At 40.6% G+C, this 20,050-nt stretch overlaps 1 protein-coding gene across 3 annotated transcripts in view; it reads left to right on the top strand.

The window, feature by feature from the left end:
• The window catches only part of LNX2 (ligand of numb-protein X 2), a 59,779-nt gene that overhangs the window by 20,917 nt on the left and 18,812 nt on the right, over positions 1–20,050 (top strand). For 2 of the 3 annotated variants that reach the window (XM_066175928.1, XM_066175929.1), the window contains one exon: positions 12,041–12,565. In XM_066175928.1, the coding sequence (XP_066032025.1) occupies positions 12,165–12,565 (401 nt within the window). In that variant the 5' untranslated portion in view covers positions 12,041–12,164. Of the gene's footprint in view, positions 1–1,303; positions 1,314–12,040; positions 12,566–20,050 lie in introns of those variants that run through there. The other variant, XM_066175930.1, reaches the window with a different exon arrangement.

Raw genomic sequence — 20,050 nt, 5'->3', positions numbered from 1 at the left:
AATTGGAGTTCTACTCAAATGTCTGTGCCTAGGTGGAAACTAGTAACTACAGAGCAGACTAGTGTGTTTGGGCGTTTTTGTGGGGGTTCCCTCATACTTCTTTGTATTAGAAGCTTGATGCACAAGAGACCCTTCTCAGGATAGTGTGCACTTGTTTTCTGAGTATTCCTTAGCTTTTTTGGTGACTGCCAAATGAAGATGACTTGTGACATTGTCTGTTTGAGCCACCAGACCCTGTTCTTCTGAGTCACTGCACTACTCTGAACTTGATAAGTTTGAATTACTTCTTAAAAGATCTGGATTTTACAAACAGTCAGTTTGCAGGTGGACTTCCAAGTAACTCCTTGAATTTTTGTTGCTGCTGATAGGAGCAAAATAACTTGGAAGTCTGCTATTTCCAAATAATCTGTTGCTTGCTAGTGCTGTTGCATGGAGCTGTCCTGGTCTTAGGAACACAGCAGCTACTGCTGCTGCTCTCTGTAGGAAGGGTAGGCAGGTGTCTACAGCCCCTCTGGTCCTTGTGTTGCATTTCTGGCATCCCACAGTCTTTGTGCACAGCACTGCTCCCTTTTGGTGGAAAAGAAATACATCCCATGAGAATGTGCATCCTTATCTTGGAGACACTAAAATGCTTTGGGATCATTTGCACAGCTCCCAGTGGAGCAAGAGTGTTGTCTGGAGTGGTTTCTGGCTTTTGGACAATGTAGCAATTTAATAAGTTTATAAAGTTTAAAAAATGTTTCATGTAAGTATCTGGCATAAAACATGTGAAAGTGTTTGGCCTGAGTTGGGAGTGAAAAAAAAAAAAGTATGGAGATAAAAGGTGGTTTGAATTTTTTGTCTGTGAACCTAGCCTAACTTGCTGAGAAGTGCTTGGTTTGAGAAAATGAGAATTGTGGTTAGGGTGTGCAAAGAAGACGGATACTCCAGAGGGTGAGTTGTCTGCCTCTTAAAGACCTTTTTCCAAAAGCACTGCTAATGAAGTAATATCCTTCAAAGCAAGACTGTTATTTTAAAAGCTAGCTCTTAAGGGTTGAATACATAGAATAAATGAGGAAGCAAAAATTGTATCATCCCCCACAGATGCAAAATTTCAGCCTGCTGAGAAGAGATTGGACAGGGAGGAGGAGGAGAAGGTTGGCTCCTTCCCCATGTAGCATGTTTTTGTCAGCCTCTGTTGCTGCAACCATTTTGACCATGGATACAGAAAAGTGATGCCTGAAGTTAGGGATCTGAACTGTTATGGCTGTTTAACACACTGCTCCTTTACCACTGTCTTCCCAAAACGTGGTGAATCAGAATTCCTTGATGATGTGAGTAAATGCCTTGTATGTATTTTGAAAATTCATTGTTAACTATCTTAAGAACTGAAATGCATTTTTCTTTCATAATTTCATCCCTTTGGTTTTTTTAACAACTTGGATTTTGTTTGCTAGATGAGTGTAGCAGTTGCAGTCCTGATGTCTCCCCACCCTAGCAAACTTCTGAGCTTTCCCCCTGTTTGCTTGTAGCCTTCTGTGAGGACTTAACTCTTCTTTTGTTGAGCAGTTTTATTCTAGTTTATTTCTTGATTTATAGTTCTATTAATGTATCTCTTCCGCGTGTATAATTTCCGTATGTGGCTACCAATTTGATGTTTTACATACATGTTGCCACTTACCTGGTTTTAGTGTCATTTTTTTTCTTTGATTTTAATTTTTACAACTGACTTAAAAGGTAATGATTTTATTTTTTTTTCCCTTTGTTGAGGAATGTTACCTTTTAGAGGACAAGACTACCGAGGAAGGCAGACAGAAATGCTGTAACAGCAGTTCAGCTTTCCCTCTTCCACATTATTCGTTCTGCAAGGGGGAGTTAGGAGATTGCTGCTTAATATTTAGCCCCTGTCACTCACGTGAGAATGCATAGCAGGGCCTGCTGACCTGCTCTGTGTGTGCACTACTAGGGAGCTTTGCTAACGTTTCTCACATGAATCTTAAAGACCTGTTTTTCAGCAGTGGTACCACTGAAGTAGTTTCTTTCTGAGGGCACTGACAGGATTCAGAGGACATACTAAAGCAGCCGAACTTTGCACCTCAGGCAGGTAAAGAGCTGCACCATAGAATCTTCCCTATGTAATAGCTAGTGAAATTCTATTTTTTAACATGTGTGTGTGTGTGTACATATCTATCTATTTATCTATCTATCTATCTATATATATATATATGATAAGAATGAAGTAAACAGCTGACAAACATGGTTGGGGGTAGAGAAGTGGTTTTGGAAAAAATGTGTGGGTTTTTTTCATTCATCAACTGTTGTCTCTACTCTTTCTTGGTGGCAGTGTAATACAAGGGCTGAAGTGGAGAATATATGATTTCTACAGCAGGACTAAAAACAAATGCTGTCTTTGCTTCCATATTCTGTCTGTCAAATATGTAGAACCAGACTGGATTTTACATAGTCAACTCAATGTCCACTTCCTTTTCTGAATCCTGTCTGGAGGCCTCAGATCAAGCAGTAGTCTACTGTGTATGTAAAGATCTGTTTACATACAAAATATTTAAATGGGTTTTATTTAAGATAATATTTGTATATTTTTAGACTACAACTTCTAGATCTAACATGTTCTTATTATGTAAATTTTGCTGACGTGTGGAGCCATTTATTTTCAGTATCTGTACAGAGTACATCTGTTGCAGTATGACAGGTAGCCTAACTGGAAGGTCTCAGTGTAAAGGTTTTAATTTCTGAAAAGCATCCTGCAGAATAATGCGGGGGTATTTTGCACAAGTCATGTTCTGCCTTTTTTGTGTGCCCAAAGCTGGGTCAGGCAGCTGGCTCTGAAAAGAACCTTTTTACATGCATCAGAAGGAACGTTCCTCCTGGAAATTAACTGGAAATGAAGTTATGTACAGCAGCAAAGTGAAATGTCTTCAGCAGACTTAATAGGGAGAGGCACAGCTGTCATCCTGAAGTGTTAAGAATCAAAGAACTTGCCTTTATTGTGGAGTTAATTCAAGTGACGGCTACTGCATGGCATCCTGACATAATTCCCAGGCATGAGTAGAGACTGCTCAGGCATGGCAGTGCTTTTGGAACGAGTGAAGGGGTGGCCAGAGCCAGCCCAGCTTTCCCTGATCCCTGGTTGTGCTGGGCTGCAGACCAAGTGGGGCAGTCGTGGTGGTGAGTCAGCCACTCTGCATGAAATACCCCTGCTCATGGGCAAGTCATAATTTGGCCTGCATGTAGGTAGCCTGAGTTTAATACTCTTGACTGGGCTCACGGAGGCTCTTACTTTCCTCTTTTCTTTGAGAGTTCTGATGTGGTGATACTTGTTTCATTTCATTATGGAGAAAATAAGCAGTCTCTAGGCAGGGCAGACCGGTTTAAGGGGTTGCCTTAGTTCACCAAGTGATGTTTCTTAGCTGTTGGAGTTTGGCAGGTTGAGGCTGAAAACTGAAGCTGCAAGCTTCAGACCAAGTCTTGCTCATTCTCTGCACTCTTTCTGCTGTACTTTCAAGTTTCTTCCTCTGGCCATGGTTGTCATGAGTTCCTTGCAGGCCAAGGGCACTCACTCGTGCAGAGAACTCTGCCTCCTTTCTTGCAGGGGGAAGACAGTCTGTTGCTTATCATTTATCTGAGCTGCCTCTAAACCATGTCCTCTTGGCTCTGTCTTTCACAGATAGTAGAAATGCTTGTTTTCAAAGAGATTGGAGGTTTTTGTTAGCTTAGGAGGTAGCTTCATTTTTTTTTACACTATGTTTAAGCTAAAAAACTGCTTAGTAACAGCATAGTTTACCTTTGAAAATAGCTTTTACCATCACTCAAGTTGTGATTGATGGGGGAAACCAGCTGTAACAAGTTATGCAAGGTGGCATACGCCTGAAGGAAGAGATGGGATGGTGTTTCTCCCTGAAAATAGTTAAGTCCTACAATTTAACTATTCAGAAAGTTCTTTTATCCTTTCCACCCCTCCACCCCCAGCTTCTCTCTGTCATCAAAGCCATTTCATGATTAATCCCAGTGCTGTCTCCCTGAATTTCCTCCATGGACGCCCGTAGGGATGGGAGCTGGTTATAAGGAAGTGCAGAAAACGGGAACATAGCTCTCCGATTCCTTTTTTTTCTTTGAATCACTACTGCTCCTTAAAATTTGAATTAATGAAATCAAATTCTCTCTGTACATATCCAGAAATGAGCTGCGTTTAATCTAGTTAAGTGTATTCTGTTCATCCACAGAAGTCCCCATTTCAGGGCAAAGTGCATAGGGGAGGGCTTTCCAGAAGGTTTAGCATCTTGATGGACAGCTTTCTGCTGCCTTCATCTCTCCTAGCAGAAAGGGTGGCACATATGGCAAGGGCTGGTGGACAGATTGCACAGCAGAAAATATCCATGGCGGATAAGCAAATGTTTTACTCTTTCTTGCTTTTCTCCTCTGCCCCATCAGCAAGAAGAAAGCCTCACTAATTGTCTCCTTGTCATGGGTTTTTGACTGTTGGGGTACTTTTTTCACTTCCACTGGATATCAAAGCCCACCTGTTACAGCAGCAGTACTTAAATACTGCTTTCCTTACTCTTTTTGTGCTGGGAAGGAAATTTGTCATTGGGTCTCCTGGCAGGTAAGTCTGAGTTTCTTCACTTCTATTTAATTTTGTTCCTTTCTATTTACTTTTTCACTGCTGCAAAAATCCAGAAACGAGTTTAGGAATTTGGAGCTTTCTTGCAGTTTTTTTTAATACACTTACACCTAAAAGTTGCAAACCTGCTTCGATTGTTGAGAGTCTGAACTCTCCTGGTGCTTATCCTGTGTTTGGGGGCTCCTGCCATGGGGTAATTTCTGACACAAAGCAGGGTTGATGCCCAGAAACGGGCACTTCACTTTCTTCTTAACAGAAAATTTAATATACCCACAGAAAATAGATCTTCTTGCAAATTGTAAAGGCAACTCCCATCTCTCTTATGAAATATGATGGCAGAGAAAGGCAAATACTTGAGTAACGCTTTGATAGGGTGGGCAGCAGTGCCTGCAGAAGTGAGGGTGAAAGTTCAAGTTCTTTCGTGGGGTTTGTGCTTCCTGCAGACCAGGACATCTGACTGGCCATCCAAACCTGGGTGGCTCTGATCTAGTTTGGCTTGTGTGTCATATTTCCTCCTTTTTCAGCATTACTCTAGTTCAGTAGGACTATGCAAAATTTAATCTGTAGATGTGTAGCTGTATCTTTGTTAAAGATTCATACTTGACTCCTTTTCTTCTATTCTGAGATGATTTATAGGATGTAGCTCTGTATTTGCTATAAAAAAATGGATATTTTGTTGCAGGGACCTCCGTACAGTCACAGTCCTTATCTTTCCTGTCTCATTCGAGACCAATTTGACTAAAGTAAAGCTATTTTAATCTCCTGGTCCCAAAATAGAAGCCATTCCATTTGTGCCATAGAAGATGGCTGCAGCAGGATCTTTGCCTGTTCGAGCAAAACCTTCTTCCCACTTGTTTTATCTCTGGGCACCGAGTCCCTGTTTCCTCCTGTCATCCTCTGATATCGAGCATCCCTGGCTTTGAGGTGATGGTTTTGGGAGGTGGGCGTCATCCATCATCTCTCCGAAGGATGGTCAGTCTTGTGCTTCCCCTCAGTGTCCCTATTCCAGACCTGTCCTTGCTCTCTGGTGTGCCGGTTGCTCAGATCCCCTGGACCTCTGCAGGCAGCCGTGGGGCAGAGAGGGGAGCACAGGCAGTACCGCTGCCGTCCCCCTGCCTGCCCCTGTGCAGCAGGGACCCTTAACGCTGCGATGGTAATTAAAACCCGTAGCCCCCAGTTGCCACGGAAACGCAGCACTCCACAAATACAAAACACAATTTACGGTCCTGTTAATTTTCCCAAACGCTCCTTGTTTGTCAGATTTAAGCAGGGCTTCGTGTTGCATCCTTGAAAAATGCTGGACTGTGAAAATACCCAGCAAGGGAGTGAGTGCGTGTGCACTTTTTTATTTGAGGAATTGCATATAAAAACCCTCACCCCTGGGGCGGGGAAGGAAAACCGTCACCTGTGACCTGTTGCCTTTGCAGTGATGATGCCACATCAACACCTGGTGTAGGGCTGACTCCTTGTCTGTGAGGGCATTCCTTTGGTGGAACAAAGAGACTAGCACAGAGGCAAAAAATAGTCTCTGGAGAGGTGGTTTTACTGCAAGCCTGGCATTGCCTGGTTGTGGTTCTGTGGAACAAAGTCACCATTCAGGCACAGTATTATTTAGTTTGAATATAAAAATTCCAGTCGTTCTGCTGAACAACTTAAAAACATGGAAGAGGTTGCTCATCAGCACAAAAAATAGGTATAATGCGTAATTGGCATGCAGTGACAGTGGGACTGCAGCTTTAGCAGGAAGCGTCCTAGGCTAATTGCTGTGCCCTGTCCATCTCTTGCAGATTTTTGACTTGGAGCTGCCAAGTGCCATGTTTTGACAAAACTTCCATTTGCTTGCATTTTCAAAAGAGGACGAGTCTAACAGGATTATTGCCTCATAAACTTGGACAAGGATTGAATCGGGGTTTGGTGTTTCATGGCAGTGCAGCCCTTGGATATCAGTATAATTAACATGGATATTGTAAAGTCAATACATGTTGCTGGTACTGCTTCACTTGTTTGCTGTATGGCTTTAACATTAAAGCAGAGGTTATCTAATGAGCTAGGTCATGCTTATTGGGACATGGGAAATAACACTTTTCCCTTATGGTGAAGTTTGCTAGCTATTTATTTTCATTATGTTTTTTATTAATTTCTTCAGTCTTTTATTCTTTCACTTAAGCTAGGGTCTGCTTTGAGAACAGTTACAAGTCATCAGCCTGATGCTGCAATTCCTGTGACGAATACTGGACTGGGAGCTAAGAACTAATGTTTAATTAATGTTATGATCTGGTTTTAAGCAATGGGTTTAACTACTGTCTAGTTTTTCTTTCCTGGGGCTTATGTCAATCCATTCCTGACTGCTCAGAGATCCCGCTCACAGCCATGGCATTTGAATAAAGGAGGGAAGTTGGGGAATTATGAGACCCTTCCTAGCTAGCTTAGGCAGTCAGGGACTGTTGTCCACGGAGAACAGATTGTGGAAGTCCTTTGACATTTTAAGATTAAGCCAACCTTTCCTGCAATCCAGGGTGGTGACTGTGCTGTTGTTCAGAGTTATTGATTGGTGTGTGTTATGTGTTACCCCGCAAGGTCAAATCTGCCTGGCCAGGACAGGACTGTGTGAATTTAGGGGCACATGAAACCTTTGTCATAGCTGTTATATTTTTTTTTCTATATGCTCCATTGCCACACTGGAGAGGGATAAGGACAGGTTATACTAGGGCATTCCTGTGATGCCAGCAGGCAGCAAAATTTTGGGATGTCATCTCCTCTGGGATGAAAAGAAATAGCAACCAATACCCAGTGGCCTTTAATCAAGGGGAAAGTACAGGTGGACAGTTTTTCACTTGCAGCTGGTTTAAACAACACAGAAGAAATTAATAATTGATTCAGTGGTTAGACAGATCTTGGTTCAAATACATGCCTCTGGTTTGAGAGTTTTTAGGTGCAGAACTGAGATTTGCATCCCAGCCATTTTGGGATACAGGGACAATGGAGTCCTCCAAAGGAACAGGGGTGTCATTCATCTCAGGGTGTTCTTTTGACATTTGCTTTTGGTTAAGAAAATTGCATGGACAGTTGTAAGCAAATAGAAGATTGGGGTATTAAAGGTAGTTTTTAAAGAAATTAGTTGGTAAGATGGATATTTTTCATAGTTTTTACTTTGGGGGTTATAATTAGGTTTTTTGTAAAATTTTGAACACTCAGTTAATGGGCTGTAAATCTCTAGGATTTTAATAAGATAATTTAGAAATAGATTGCTTAAATCTCTGAGAGCATTAATTGCAAAATACGTGTTTCCATTAACTTCTAACTGGAATGAGTGTTAATTATTTGTAACTTATGTAAAGACAACTACAGTTAAAAGGTTAATTTATTGCTACAATTCCAGTTTGCTTGTGGTTTTCTTTTTTTTTTTTTTTTTAATAGTGCCCATTCAGACAGAAGTAATAAACATTGTGAAATCTGATGTAGGTATAAAGCCTGACAATCTAATGCCTTTGTTAAAATGTGTTGAGCTTCTCCAGAGAATGTTTGTTGAATCAATAAAATCAGAACTAGAGCAGACCTATGGATAAGGCTGGTTTTTTGAGTCTAAAATTGCTCCTATGCACACTCCACATAAAAAAAAAACAAAATAAAACTTTGCACAGTTGGATGTCCAGTCTTGCCCAGTTCCCAAGTGGATTGTAATTTAAAACTGAAAGCAGGGCACCACCTGCACTATTTGACTGCTTTAATGAAGTCCTGGGAAAATTATTTTCTGGGGAATTATATGACTTGAATAACAGGCCTGGCTGGCTCTTTTACCCACTTCAAATTTTTTATAATTCTGGTTATTTTTCCTGTTTGCAGCTTTCCTGGGCTGTTATCATCCTGTGGAGCTGGTGATCTGCTGTGATAAGAGATACAAAAAATAATATAAGGGATACAGAAAGAGGGTTGAAGTAGGATATTATAAATGCTCTGGTATTGTGGATTTCAGGGATATAGTACTTTACATCAGGGAAATACAGACCTGACCTGTCATCCCAGCTGTTGCTCAGACCACAAACTGTGTGTTTGTGAACTTTGTGAATAAATTGCTATTTTGCACTGGGAACAGACAGTAAAATGTCTTGAGATCAATAATTAGGCAGCCACAGTGTATGATCAATAAAAATCCTGGTGCTTGTTTTGTCGGTCATGAAATGGGCTTGCCCAAGGTACAGCACAGCAGTGTGAAAGTAGAGAAATCTTGACATTAAAATTTTTTTTTTTCCAAGGTGGTGGTGTCTTTATTTATTTATTTATTTTTGTTGGTTTAGGTTGTTGGGGGTTTTTTGTGGTGGCAGTGAAATTTTTTTTTTTTTCTTTTGACTCTTCATTCTGTAATCCACTATCTTTTTCTTCCACAGCTCTGCTGGCAGAGAGGTGGTGGAAGGGTGGTCACATCAGCTGCAGAAGAGGTGTTGGGCTTAGTTTATTGATGGTTTATGTTACCAGGGCAGTGGCAGCACCGAGGCAATGCCAGCTGCCATCAGGAGCAGCCTGTCTCTGGCCTGGGGGTGGCACCTCTGCAGCAAAGCGCAGCCCGGGGTGTTTGTCCCTGCAGCAGCGGCCCTCAGACGGTGGGATGGGTCAGCCATAGGAACAGGTGTGTCTGCTCACCTCCTGCAGTGCTGGGCCACAGAGTGACTGCCTGTGTCAAGCACTTGTGATTACAGTAAATAGAGCCTGTCACTGGGTATACCTTTCCTAAGAGAGAAGGCTTGTCACTGTAATTTTTTACATGGCAATGAGTGCCTGATTGCTCAATAACTTCTATGGTTTTACATTTTGTTCAAAATTTAAAGGAACTTGTTAAAATTCTTAACACACAAAAGGATTTAGTTACAACCTCCTAAAAGAGAGATGCAGATATCTTTGACCATAGCCAGTTACAGAGGTCAAAGTATCTCGTGGGTATATTTACTGTATGGCACTGACTCATGCTCTGTAACAGACTGCCACATGAGTTACATAGATTTCAAAGGATAGAAGTGCTAGAAGCCTTCAAGGAGGTGAATTTGGGATGGTCACACTCAGGAGTCCTAACTGGATCTCCATTACAGTAGTGCACAGAATGGTGTTGGGTTTTTCTGTAGCCTCACTGATGGTCTTCAACATGCTTGTGGTGGGAAGTGGAGGGGCAAATACCAATATCCACACACCTCATGACCAGTGGAAGGACACAAGGAAACAGCATGAAGCTAAGGCAGAGGAGGTTCAGGTTGGGTATCAGAAAGAAGTTTCTCACCCAGAGGATGGTTGAGCACTAGAGTGGTATCCCCAGGGAAGTGGTCACAGCACCAAGCCTGACAGAGTTCAAGAAATGTTTGGACAATGCTCTCAGGCACATGGTGTGACTCTTGGGGTGTCCTGTGCAGGGCCAGGAGTTGGACTCAATGATCTTGATGTATCCCTTCCAACTCAGAATATTTTATGATTCTACGTATCAAGACTTGGTCTTTTCTTGGATTTTTGGTTGCTTGGAAAGGAAGGAAGAGTCCTGGTTGTAGTCAGTAGTAGGAGCAGGTCTACAATTTTGGCAGCGCACTCATATAGTGGTTTTTGCCACTTTTTCTGTGTGTCACTTTGCTCTGCAAAGTTTTGCTGCCTGTTCTGTGTGTCACCTGCTCTGTTGGTGTTGCAGGTAGTCCCAAGTACAATACAACTTGTGCCATATATTCCTCCCCTGGCACCTTGACTGGCAAAATTATTTGGTAAAGTCACAAGCCAATGCTGTGTTTTTCTAGAACATTTATCTGGTTTATTTTGCATTACATAAAGACCTGCCATTAGATGGGTCTCATCCCTTCTGCCTTAATCCAGCAGCATGAATGCAGAGCGAGAGAGCTGTGATTTGAGCACGAGGGCCCCCTGCACTGCTCTCCTTATCTGCTCTTCAATCTTTGAGCTCTTACATAATATGTTTAAGACTGTTTTTTTGACTAATCTCTTTTGGGGTCTCATTTTGCGTTCTTAGTCTCCAGCAACAAAGAACTGCTATGCTCTTCCCTTGTGAAATCCTTTCCAGAAGGTGCACATTACCTACTACGAGGCAGGGCAACGATGAGCATCAATTTCCACGGCAGAATAGAAGCCTGGATTACAAATTACTATTTAATCCTTTTTGCGTCAAAGGATATAATAATCCTTGTAAAATGTGCTCTAAGTCTTCTGCTTCACTGTGTGAGGTTAAGGGACAAAAAAACAAAATAGGGAATCTTGTAAGAAGTAAGACATGAGTAAATGTATGTGTTCCACATGAATTTCAGAATATAGGGTTAGAACTGCATTTCAACAGCTAGAAATAAAGATAATGGGCTAATACCTAGACTACTGTTTTTCATTTCTCTGTATCTTTTCTACTGCTCTGCTAGAAAACAGTCTCTGTCCTGAGTGTTGCTTGCTGAATTACAATAAAGAATTTAGGTACAAAGGAAGCATTGTTCTAATTTGATTTTTTTTCCTCCCCCCACATGTGAGAATATTTACCAAAACTAACAAATATGGAGGTGTCTTAAGACTCTGAGAAAATTTGTTTTATTTTCTAAATCATCATGCTATGTGTATCAAGCAGTGTGATTCTGTGAGGGGGAGAAGAGTAAATAAGGTTAGGAGGGATAAGGATTTACTGTTTGAAATTGCAGACTGATGGCTGCACAGCTTCCTGCCCAAGCAGCTATTTTAAGAGGGGCAAAGTTTAATAACATAAAAAGTTTAGAAAATAAATCCATGGTGACAGACCTAGAGTCCGTTCTTGCCACACTGAATGTGCTGTAACTTCATTAGGTAAAAAGCAAAACAAGTAAGTTGTTTGAAAGCAGTAGTTTCATATGATGAGTTTATTCCATATTTTTATTACTGGCCTCTGTACTAAATCAGATGGGGGCATACTGGATAGAATCTGTCCTTCTTACTGTGTAGCAATCCACAGAGAAAACCTAGAACTAAGTGATGCTGTATCTGCAATATTACTAATGGAACGAACCAGGGTAAGCCGTTTGCTGTTATTTTCAGTGCAGTGTATTTAGAACATTACTAATAACCTAATATTGTGTACAGTCAAAATCATAAAAACAGAGTAGGACCAGATTAAAATCCTTATCTCATATTAAAGAACACATTTAATTATTTGATCATATAACCATCATTTCACAATAGGGTATTTTTGTGCCAGATGCTAATTGCATGCTTCTAGTGTGACAATGCGTAATGCGGTGTCCTTGCTGTCACAAAACGGTCATCTTACAGGTGAAGACTGCACTGCACCAGCCCTTATAAAGCCATAATTGTTTGTGTTTTAAAAAGATTTGTATTTGTAGATTTTTTTTGTTGTTCTTTTCTGTGACAAACTTACTCGCATATTTCCTGCAAAATGAATAATTTCTATTTCTTTATTTGTTGCAGAAAATGACTGAAGAGCATATATAAGTCACCCTGGAGGAAGTCGCTTCGCTGTGAGCTTTACTTGAGCATCCCCATCCTATGAGAAGGAAGAGGAGAAGAATCTGTCAGCCTCCTTAGCTGTAAAATGGGGACTACAGGTGACGACATGGCTGCGGTGGAGCAGAATGCCTCCTTGAACCCTCTGTGCTTTGAGTGTGGCCAGCAGCACTGGACAAGGGAGAACCATCTCTACAACTACCAGAACGAAGTGGATGATGACTTGGTCTGCCACATTTGCCTTCAGCCCTTGTTGCAGCCGTTGGACACTCCCTGTGGACACACTTTCTGCTACAAGTGCCTAAGGAACTTTCTGCAGGAGAAGGATTTCTGCCCACTGGATCGAAAAAGACTCCATTTTAAACTCTGCAAAAAATCCAGCATCCTTGTTCATAAACTGTTAGACAAGCTCTTTGTTTTGTGCCCCTTTTCTTCTGTGTGTCAGGAAGTGATGCAGCGATGTGACCTGGCAGCACATCTGAAAAACAGGTGAGTGCTGCAAGTGCTTGCGTTGCATTTTCCCTGCACACTTGTTTGTGGCCAGTTTGCACAGCAGTAGAAACTGGGGGCAGGAGAGGGGGAGAGAGTTGGTGGTGGCTTTTAAATTTACAGCAGAAGACCCTAGGAAATGGTCCGTCTGTAACTGGGCACGGGCAATGCACTGGATTACTCTTTTATTGTGCATCGCACCAGAAAATAGTGAATACTGCTTGGTGATAGCCATAGGGAGAATGACGTGGATCATTAGAGGTCTGAAGAAAATGATTTGTCAAAAAAAAAAAAAATTCTGTGGCAGTTGATTACAGTAGGGGAAAAAAGGCCGAGGTAGTGGAAAAATTAGAGATGTGCAAACTCTGTCTGCAGAGAGCTGGTGCAGTAGGAACAAAGAAGATCAAGTTCAGATTTTAGAGGGAAAAGCTTTATAATGGTCAGGCACTGGCATAGATTGGTTTTGTGGTATTTGTCCATTCCCCATTTTTAGAAGTGTTTATGAACATGATAAACTTTCATCAGGAATAGTTACATCAGAATTGATTCTGCTTTGAGGTAGGCAGATGGACATAGTATCTCTCAGGACTGGTGGGCCTTCTCTGCCTGCCCTCAGTCCTGTCCAGGGCCACTGGTGACCATCCAGACAGAAACATTCATTTGAGAGGTGTGTGGACCTACTTCATGTATTTCTTTCCAAGTCTTGGTCTTTGTCCATTTGGAGACTCTGGGAGACCATCTTTGGGTAGGGAGTGATGTTGCAGAGGAGATTGGGAGTGTGTGCGTGGTACGGGTGTGCCTGCAAGGCAAGTGGTCTTCAGAGAAGGGGAAAAGGACAGACACCACCTGCCTTGGAAACTGTTCTCATTCATATTTCCAGTGTGCCCTCTTCCTTTCCCCACACATCCTGAAGGCTTCTGGGGGTTCAGAGGTTGGGAGGACCCTGGGCATGCAGAACCTGTAGCAGCCCTGTGGACTGCGGTGAGCGTGGAGCTGCCGGGGTATTTTTGGTCACTGTAGTATGGTGTCCATGTCAGGATGGTACAGGGACTAATTAATTAGGAACCTTTCTCTCCAGGTTTTTATCTTTTTTTTCTTTTTTTAATTCTCCTCTTGGCTTCCATGTTAGCTTAAGCACTTGGTTGTTTACTTGTGGCAAGTAGTTTCTGACCTATATGATGACTTGGGGGTGGTGAGGAGGCCTAACTGTTTTATGATATATAATCCTGATATTTAACTAATTAGATTTTAATAAAAGGCAAAATGCTAGCAAGACTACTGCTAAACATTTGATTCATCTTCTCTTTTCCCACTGTCATATCCCTTGCCTCATCAGTCCTTTTTCCTTGGTTGACACAGTTTTCAGTGATATTAGGGCTGTTTACAACAGGGTCACGTAATTTATTTGTACATAGAACACTATGTATGCACTCTTAAGTATACGTGAAATATCCCTTTACTTAATGCACAAGGTTATCATGGAATCCAAGTGAGCTGAGTCACAGGCTTTTCCTGTTTGTCAGCTGGAAAAAAGCTTTCAGTTGCAGAAGGCTGCTCATTTTCAATTCCTTCTGTTGTCTTGGTTATCTTGGCTGATACGCGTTTGGAGTACATGGTGATTTACAGTTTTCAATTAAGTTTATTTGCAAACGTCTGAACACCTATAAATTATCATTTCTGACATAAATGATGGCAGCAACTGCATAGTTTGAATTTAATTCTATATGGATTAGTGAATCCAGTAAACTTCTACTACTGATAATTACATTTAGGAAAGAAATACAAAATTCAATATTATTGTAATTGTAAGCATTGATTAATATAAACCAGTTTCAACAAGCCTTTATGTGAGCTGGTTTGTGTTTCTAAAGAAAGCAATATGGTTGGTTAATTGTCATTGTCTAAAAACTTTTGCACTGGGGTTTTCCAGTGTTTTTTTTTTTTATTGTCTTTATTTGAGCATAAAAGCTGGAAGAAAATATCATTGTATCCAGGAGGTGCCCAGGAGTGTAAGGAGCATTACTGCAAGATGCTCCCACAAGGAGATGAGAGGCATCAGACACAAACCTGATTACGTCACAGTCACTAATTGCACTCCATGATACCTCATTGCGCAAAGAAAATACTCTTCATTTCTCAGACTCCTGAGTTTCATTACATTCACGTGCAAACTTAGTTTTTAAAGTTAAACACAGTGCATGTAATATGATTTTAAGGGAAGAACCGTATGAGTCATGTTGTACTGTTTTTCGGTCACTGGGTATAGAAAATTTGTTAATATATGGAAAAGTAAGTGTCAGTTTCGTTCCCTGGAGTTGTTTAAGGAAAGGCTGGATGTGGCACTCAGTGCCATGGTCTAGTTGACATGGTGATATTTGGTCATGGATTGGACTCTATGGTCTCAAAGGTTTTTTCCAACCTAGTTAATGCTGTGATTCTGTGATTTCTAAATATCAAAGGTAAATTTATGAGAAGAAAATCTGACAAAAAGTTAATGAGATTTTTCTGTGTATGATTTTAACTGAGTTAATTCTTAAGAGTTATTCAGAAGTGAAAGAAGTCTATTGTACAAAAATTGTGAAATTCTTACAAGTTTATAATGAGAGGGTTGAGTACTGTGTTTATTTCTTTTGAGTTGGGCTTTAGCTTTCACCTCCTGTATTTCCCTGTGGTAGTTTAAGTTACCATTTTGGATCTAGACATTTTTCCAATTGGGTAACATTGCTGATAATTTTATGTCAAATCAAGTTTGAACTTTATATAGGATCGCATTTTTTGGAATTGAAGAAACAATTGAGCTATTTACTGTGTGTCCCTCAGCATGCTTAATATATGGATTTAGGCTAACAAAATCCATGGGAAGACAAGTTGTTAAGGTAAAGAATTTTATCATTCAAAATCATGGCAATCCCAGTTATATTGCTGTTTATGATGGTGCTGGTGGGCCCTGTTCTTCCCACCCTCACCCATGTTAGCTGCAGGCACTGTCCCTGCCTGGCACTTTGGAGCACCAGAAGTGAAGAGGATCTGTGGGATTTAACCCTCTTTTGAATAAGTGGATGGGCAACAGATTCATGGTTTTTACGTGCCCTATGCACTTCACCCATTGCTGAAAAGGTAAACAATCTCTCTGTGGTTGTTCTCTGCTCTGAAGCCGCTTCACTCCTTGTAAGCTTCTCACACGGTTGGGTAGGAGAGAGCAGTATGCAACAAAACCACTCTTATTTTATTTTTCCTTAGTCTTCTCTGATTCCCAAACCTTGGTGCCTCATTTTCCCAGCTTCCTTGGTTTTTTCCCTTCTTTTTTTCTTTTTTTTTTTTTTTTCCTGTCAAAAGACAAACTGAGACCCAGACACTTAACTTTCCAAAGCAGCACCAGGTTTTACTTTGAATTGCAGCTGTAAATCTTGCCGGAATTACTGCTTAAGGTCACTTTGCTGGGAAGGTTTTATGAGCAATAGCAAAGGCACTTGGGTTGCTTCTTTGCCGTCTTTGCTTAAATACAGCTCCTGCTTGGAAAATGATTTAGTGCAACTGGTTTGAGGTTATTTAGTGTGTTTGCTTTTATCAAACCACCAGACTGGGCAGAAGCTGATGGCGTAGGTTACAATGAATTCTTTCTTTTCAGTAGTCAGTGAGCAAATGTGTTTTTCGAGCTCCTACTGTTATTCCACAGAAATAACCCTGTAAACTACATCTTAATTTTGTATGAAAGCTCTTTTTATCAGCCAAGAGGGATTGCTGCTAGTGTTCCAAGAAGTCAGCTCTTAAATGAGAAATCCAGCAGACTTGTCTGTAAAAAAAATACGACAAAAACCCACCTAACAAAAAGACACATTTTTCTTCTCTGTCTGATATGAATTAAGAGAAATTGAAGATAAAAGCTATACTTTGTCACCATCCAGAACTGAGCAGAAGCTGGTGCTGAAGAGGGTAGAGGAATCAGTTGAATAAAAGCAAAGCTAATTTCACATCCCTAGAAAAACTGCCCTTCAGTCTTCCCATTAAGTAACATCACTCAGTTGCTTTAGCTGGGTAGTTTTACTATCACAGAATAGTGTGAGTTGAAATCTTACTCTTGAGCATCGTGATTCATGAAAGAAATTAAAGAATTTCTAAAAATTCTTAAAACAGTCCCGCCTTTGTTCTTGCCGCTAGACAAGATATTCTGTCTTTGTAGGTAGGTATGAAATACCATTTCTCTAAGTTTGAATTCAACTCTTATTTATGCAATTTGTTTTATGTATATGCATATGCATAAAATACATAATAATGTTTTTACGAGTAAAAGAATCAAATATTCAAAGCTTATTTTGATCATGAGATGCCCATCTGTGTATATAACTTGTTCTAAGGTTTAGTGCAAAATGCTCTTTATCCCAGCTATGTGGTATTAGTGAAAGTGTGCACCTCTGGAGATTTATTGGCACTTAACTGTTACAACTGCTGTATGGTTTTGCTGTTTGTGAATAATACATTCTTGCTGGCAACAAAAAATCTATTTATGTTGTAAGTAGAAGGAAAAAAATCTTGGTATAGATGTGCTTGAATACCAATACAGGGCTTTGCTGCTTGACAGGTGGCATGCTGTGTTTAAAGACCTAGGGACTGGCATCCCATGAATTAATGTCTCCACTAGACTGCCACTTTCCTGGCAGTGCAGTTACACTGTACTAGACTGAAATTCAGACTCTATTACAATTACTGGTTAATTTGGGGAAGAATCTGTGGGGTTTTGCCCTTTTTTGCCTCATACAGTGCTGCACAAAAGGGATTCCATTGAGCTGAGTAGGTGTGCTCAGGAGGCTGGTTACATTTCTCGGTACTAGCTTTTGAAATTATAACTAAACATCATTGGCCAAAATAAAGCTCAAATCTATTTATATTTTGTGTGATGACTTTCATCAGCTGCCAGGTAATGATGGGAGAATGTACTCTGTGAAGGATAGTGGAGGAGGACCTGGCTTTGACAGAAATAGGACACTTCCAGGGATGAGTTTTGTGCTGTCCTGGTTTGACACAGCTTAAAAAACCCCAGAACTCTAAGCTGTGCTTTGCCACCTTGAGCAGGTCCTTTGGGCTCCTCAGGCCTTGTGAGGTGGCTGAGTCAGAGCCAACAGCAGTGCAGTGGTTTGTAGGAGGTGTCCAAGGAAGTCTCTGGCTCACAGAAGCTGTCCAGTAAGGCTGGACTCTGCTGTCAGGTCAGAGGGATTGAAGCATGGTTCTCTGACAGTGTTGGTTTTGAACTGTTTATTTCACTCTTTGCTGAGAAATCACCACTTCTATAGCACAGCAGTTCAGGGACAGCAAGGACATGCAGCTTGGGGTGGTTTTGTCCTAAATTCTTGTGAATCAGTGTGGGAGAGCATGTCTGTCAGAGCTCCCAGCAGACAAAAGGTTTTCTCTGCAAAAGCATTTACCCCTTGCTGTGTTCATGCAGAAGTGAGTGATGTTGGAGATTGTTCCTCTTTTTTTTTTTATTTTTTTTTCTTTTTTTTCTTTTCTTTTTTCCTGTTTCCAGTGTTAAGATTTGAGGGAGCATGAGGTTAACCCATCAAGTTAAAGTATGTTAGCTATACTGAGGGAAGTGTTCGCATCTTTTCTTTTCTTGGTCTCTTAGGACTTGTTGTTTTGAGGTTTGCATTGTGAAAGGGTCAGTGATAGAAATCTTCTGCTGATCTTCACCTGTAATTGTGTGTCTCTGGCCACCAGACAGATATATTGGCCTATCAGTCCCACTATATGAGTGGTTTTCTGTAGTAAATATTGTCTGGGCAAAGCCAAGAAATAGGGTTGTGTTCCATCATTAAAATAAGAGAAACATTTTCACAAAGCAAAACCTTTCAAATAATTTTCATCTTTCCTGCTTGCATTTTCTTAACTTTGAAGAGCAAAATTACCAGCAGTTGCTTTGGGAAAAGCCCCAAGAAATTATTTGTGAAATGCATCATGTTATAATATGAACTGTCTCTAATGTATGTTTTTATGCATGTATCAGAGCATATTTGGGTTACCTTTTTCTGCTCTTCTAAACACGGAGAACACAAATCTCTGAGGACGTCTGATAGCACCTTTCAGTATCTAAAGAAGAGCTGGAGAGGGGTTTTTTGTAAGGGCATGTAGTGATAGGTTAAGGGGAATGGCTTTAAACTGAAAAAGGATAGATTTAGGTTTAGTAATAGGATGAAATTCTGTATTGTGAGAGTGGTGAGGCATTGGAAGAAGTTTCCTAAGAAAAGCTGTGGATGCCCCATCACTGAAAGTATTTAAGACCCGGCCGGATGGGGTTCTGAGCAACCTAGTCTAGTAGAAGGTGTTGCCTGCCCGTGGCAGGAGCAGTTTAAACTAGATGATCTCTAAGACCCCTTCCAATCTATGTATATCATTTAAAAAAAAAAAAAAAAAAAAAAGAATTTTCAGAGATATACATATATATATAGTGTTATGTATGTATAACATGGCTGGGGGTCACAAAAGTTTTATCAGCATTCTTTGGATCTCAAAACTTTGTTAGCAGGTCATCTTCAAAATCCATGCTGAAACAGTCTAACCATATAATTACCAAATCCCTTTTACAGAATGTCAGAACAGAATCGTGATTCTCAAAGCATTCTGCTTTAATAAGTTAGGATGTTGTTACGCTTCTGCTGTCTTTTACTCTGTTAACACATTTCTTCTCTTGCAAGAATAAATAATTTCTTCTTTTGTTTTAACAATCTGCCAAGTTCCCAAACACTGAATCCTTTCAAGAATGTGGTTCCTTTTTTTTCTGACACTGCTACAGTATGAGCATTTTTAGGTGGTCAGCAGCTTCAGAAGCAGGAATTTTAAGGACATTAAATACAGTAAGAAGTGATTTATCAGACACTGGCAAAACTGTCACTGAGGCAGATGTAAGATTGATCTCCGCATCTAATTATGTGCACATAAGTGCAAGGCAATTCAATAAATGTAGGCTTTCCATAAATTTGCAGCATTGTGGCCCTTTTTTGCAATAAACTATTGTAGGCTTTTAAACATAAGCAAAAAAGAATACTGCATTAAGAATAATGGAAACTTACAGAACTGAGTTTGTAGTGAAAAGCATCAAATGCTGAGGGCGCATTGTTGCATAAGGGAAACAAAAATTGCACCTCCTATGTGAAGTCAGAAGAAAAATCCAGGAGACAGGAGGGACATGAGAACGCCTTCTATTGCCCCAAGAGACGACGATGAACAGTGCTGTTACTTTTGCTAAACCTCTCACACAGACTCCTAGAGAAGCAGAATTTTCTTTCATTATTTTAACACTTAGATTGCAATATAGGTAAAATTTTCATCTTTCCTCCTTTGAGTGAGCCCAGGAGAATATGATGCTTATTTCTTTTGGCTTACTAAAATGAAAGGAGATGGCTTCAGTGGGTCTCCAGTTGTGGCTTGGAACAGGGTTTCTCTTAAGTGGATTTTTTTGACTATGCTGTTTAATCTTTTCTGCAGGTTATCTTC

Source organism: Chamaea fasciata, unplaced genomic scaffold (genome assembly GCF_029207755.1).
Source record: "Chamaea fasciata isolate MVZ Bird 193981 ecotype frontalis unplaced genomic scaffold, bChaFas1.0.hap1 SCAF_2, whole genome shotgun sequence".
Lineage (NCBI taxonomy): Eukaryota > Metazoa > Chordata > Aves > Passeriformes > Sylviidae > Chamaea > Chamaea fasciata.
The sequence above is the reverse complement of the archived record's forward strand: the minus strand, read 5'-3'. Positions and strand labels throughout refer to the sequence as shown.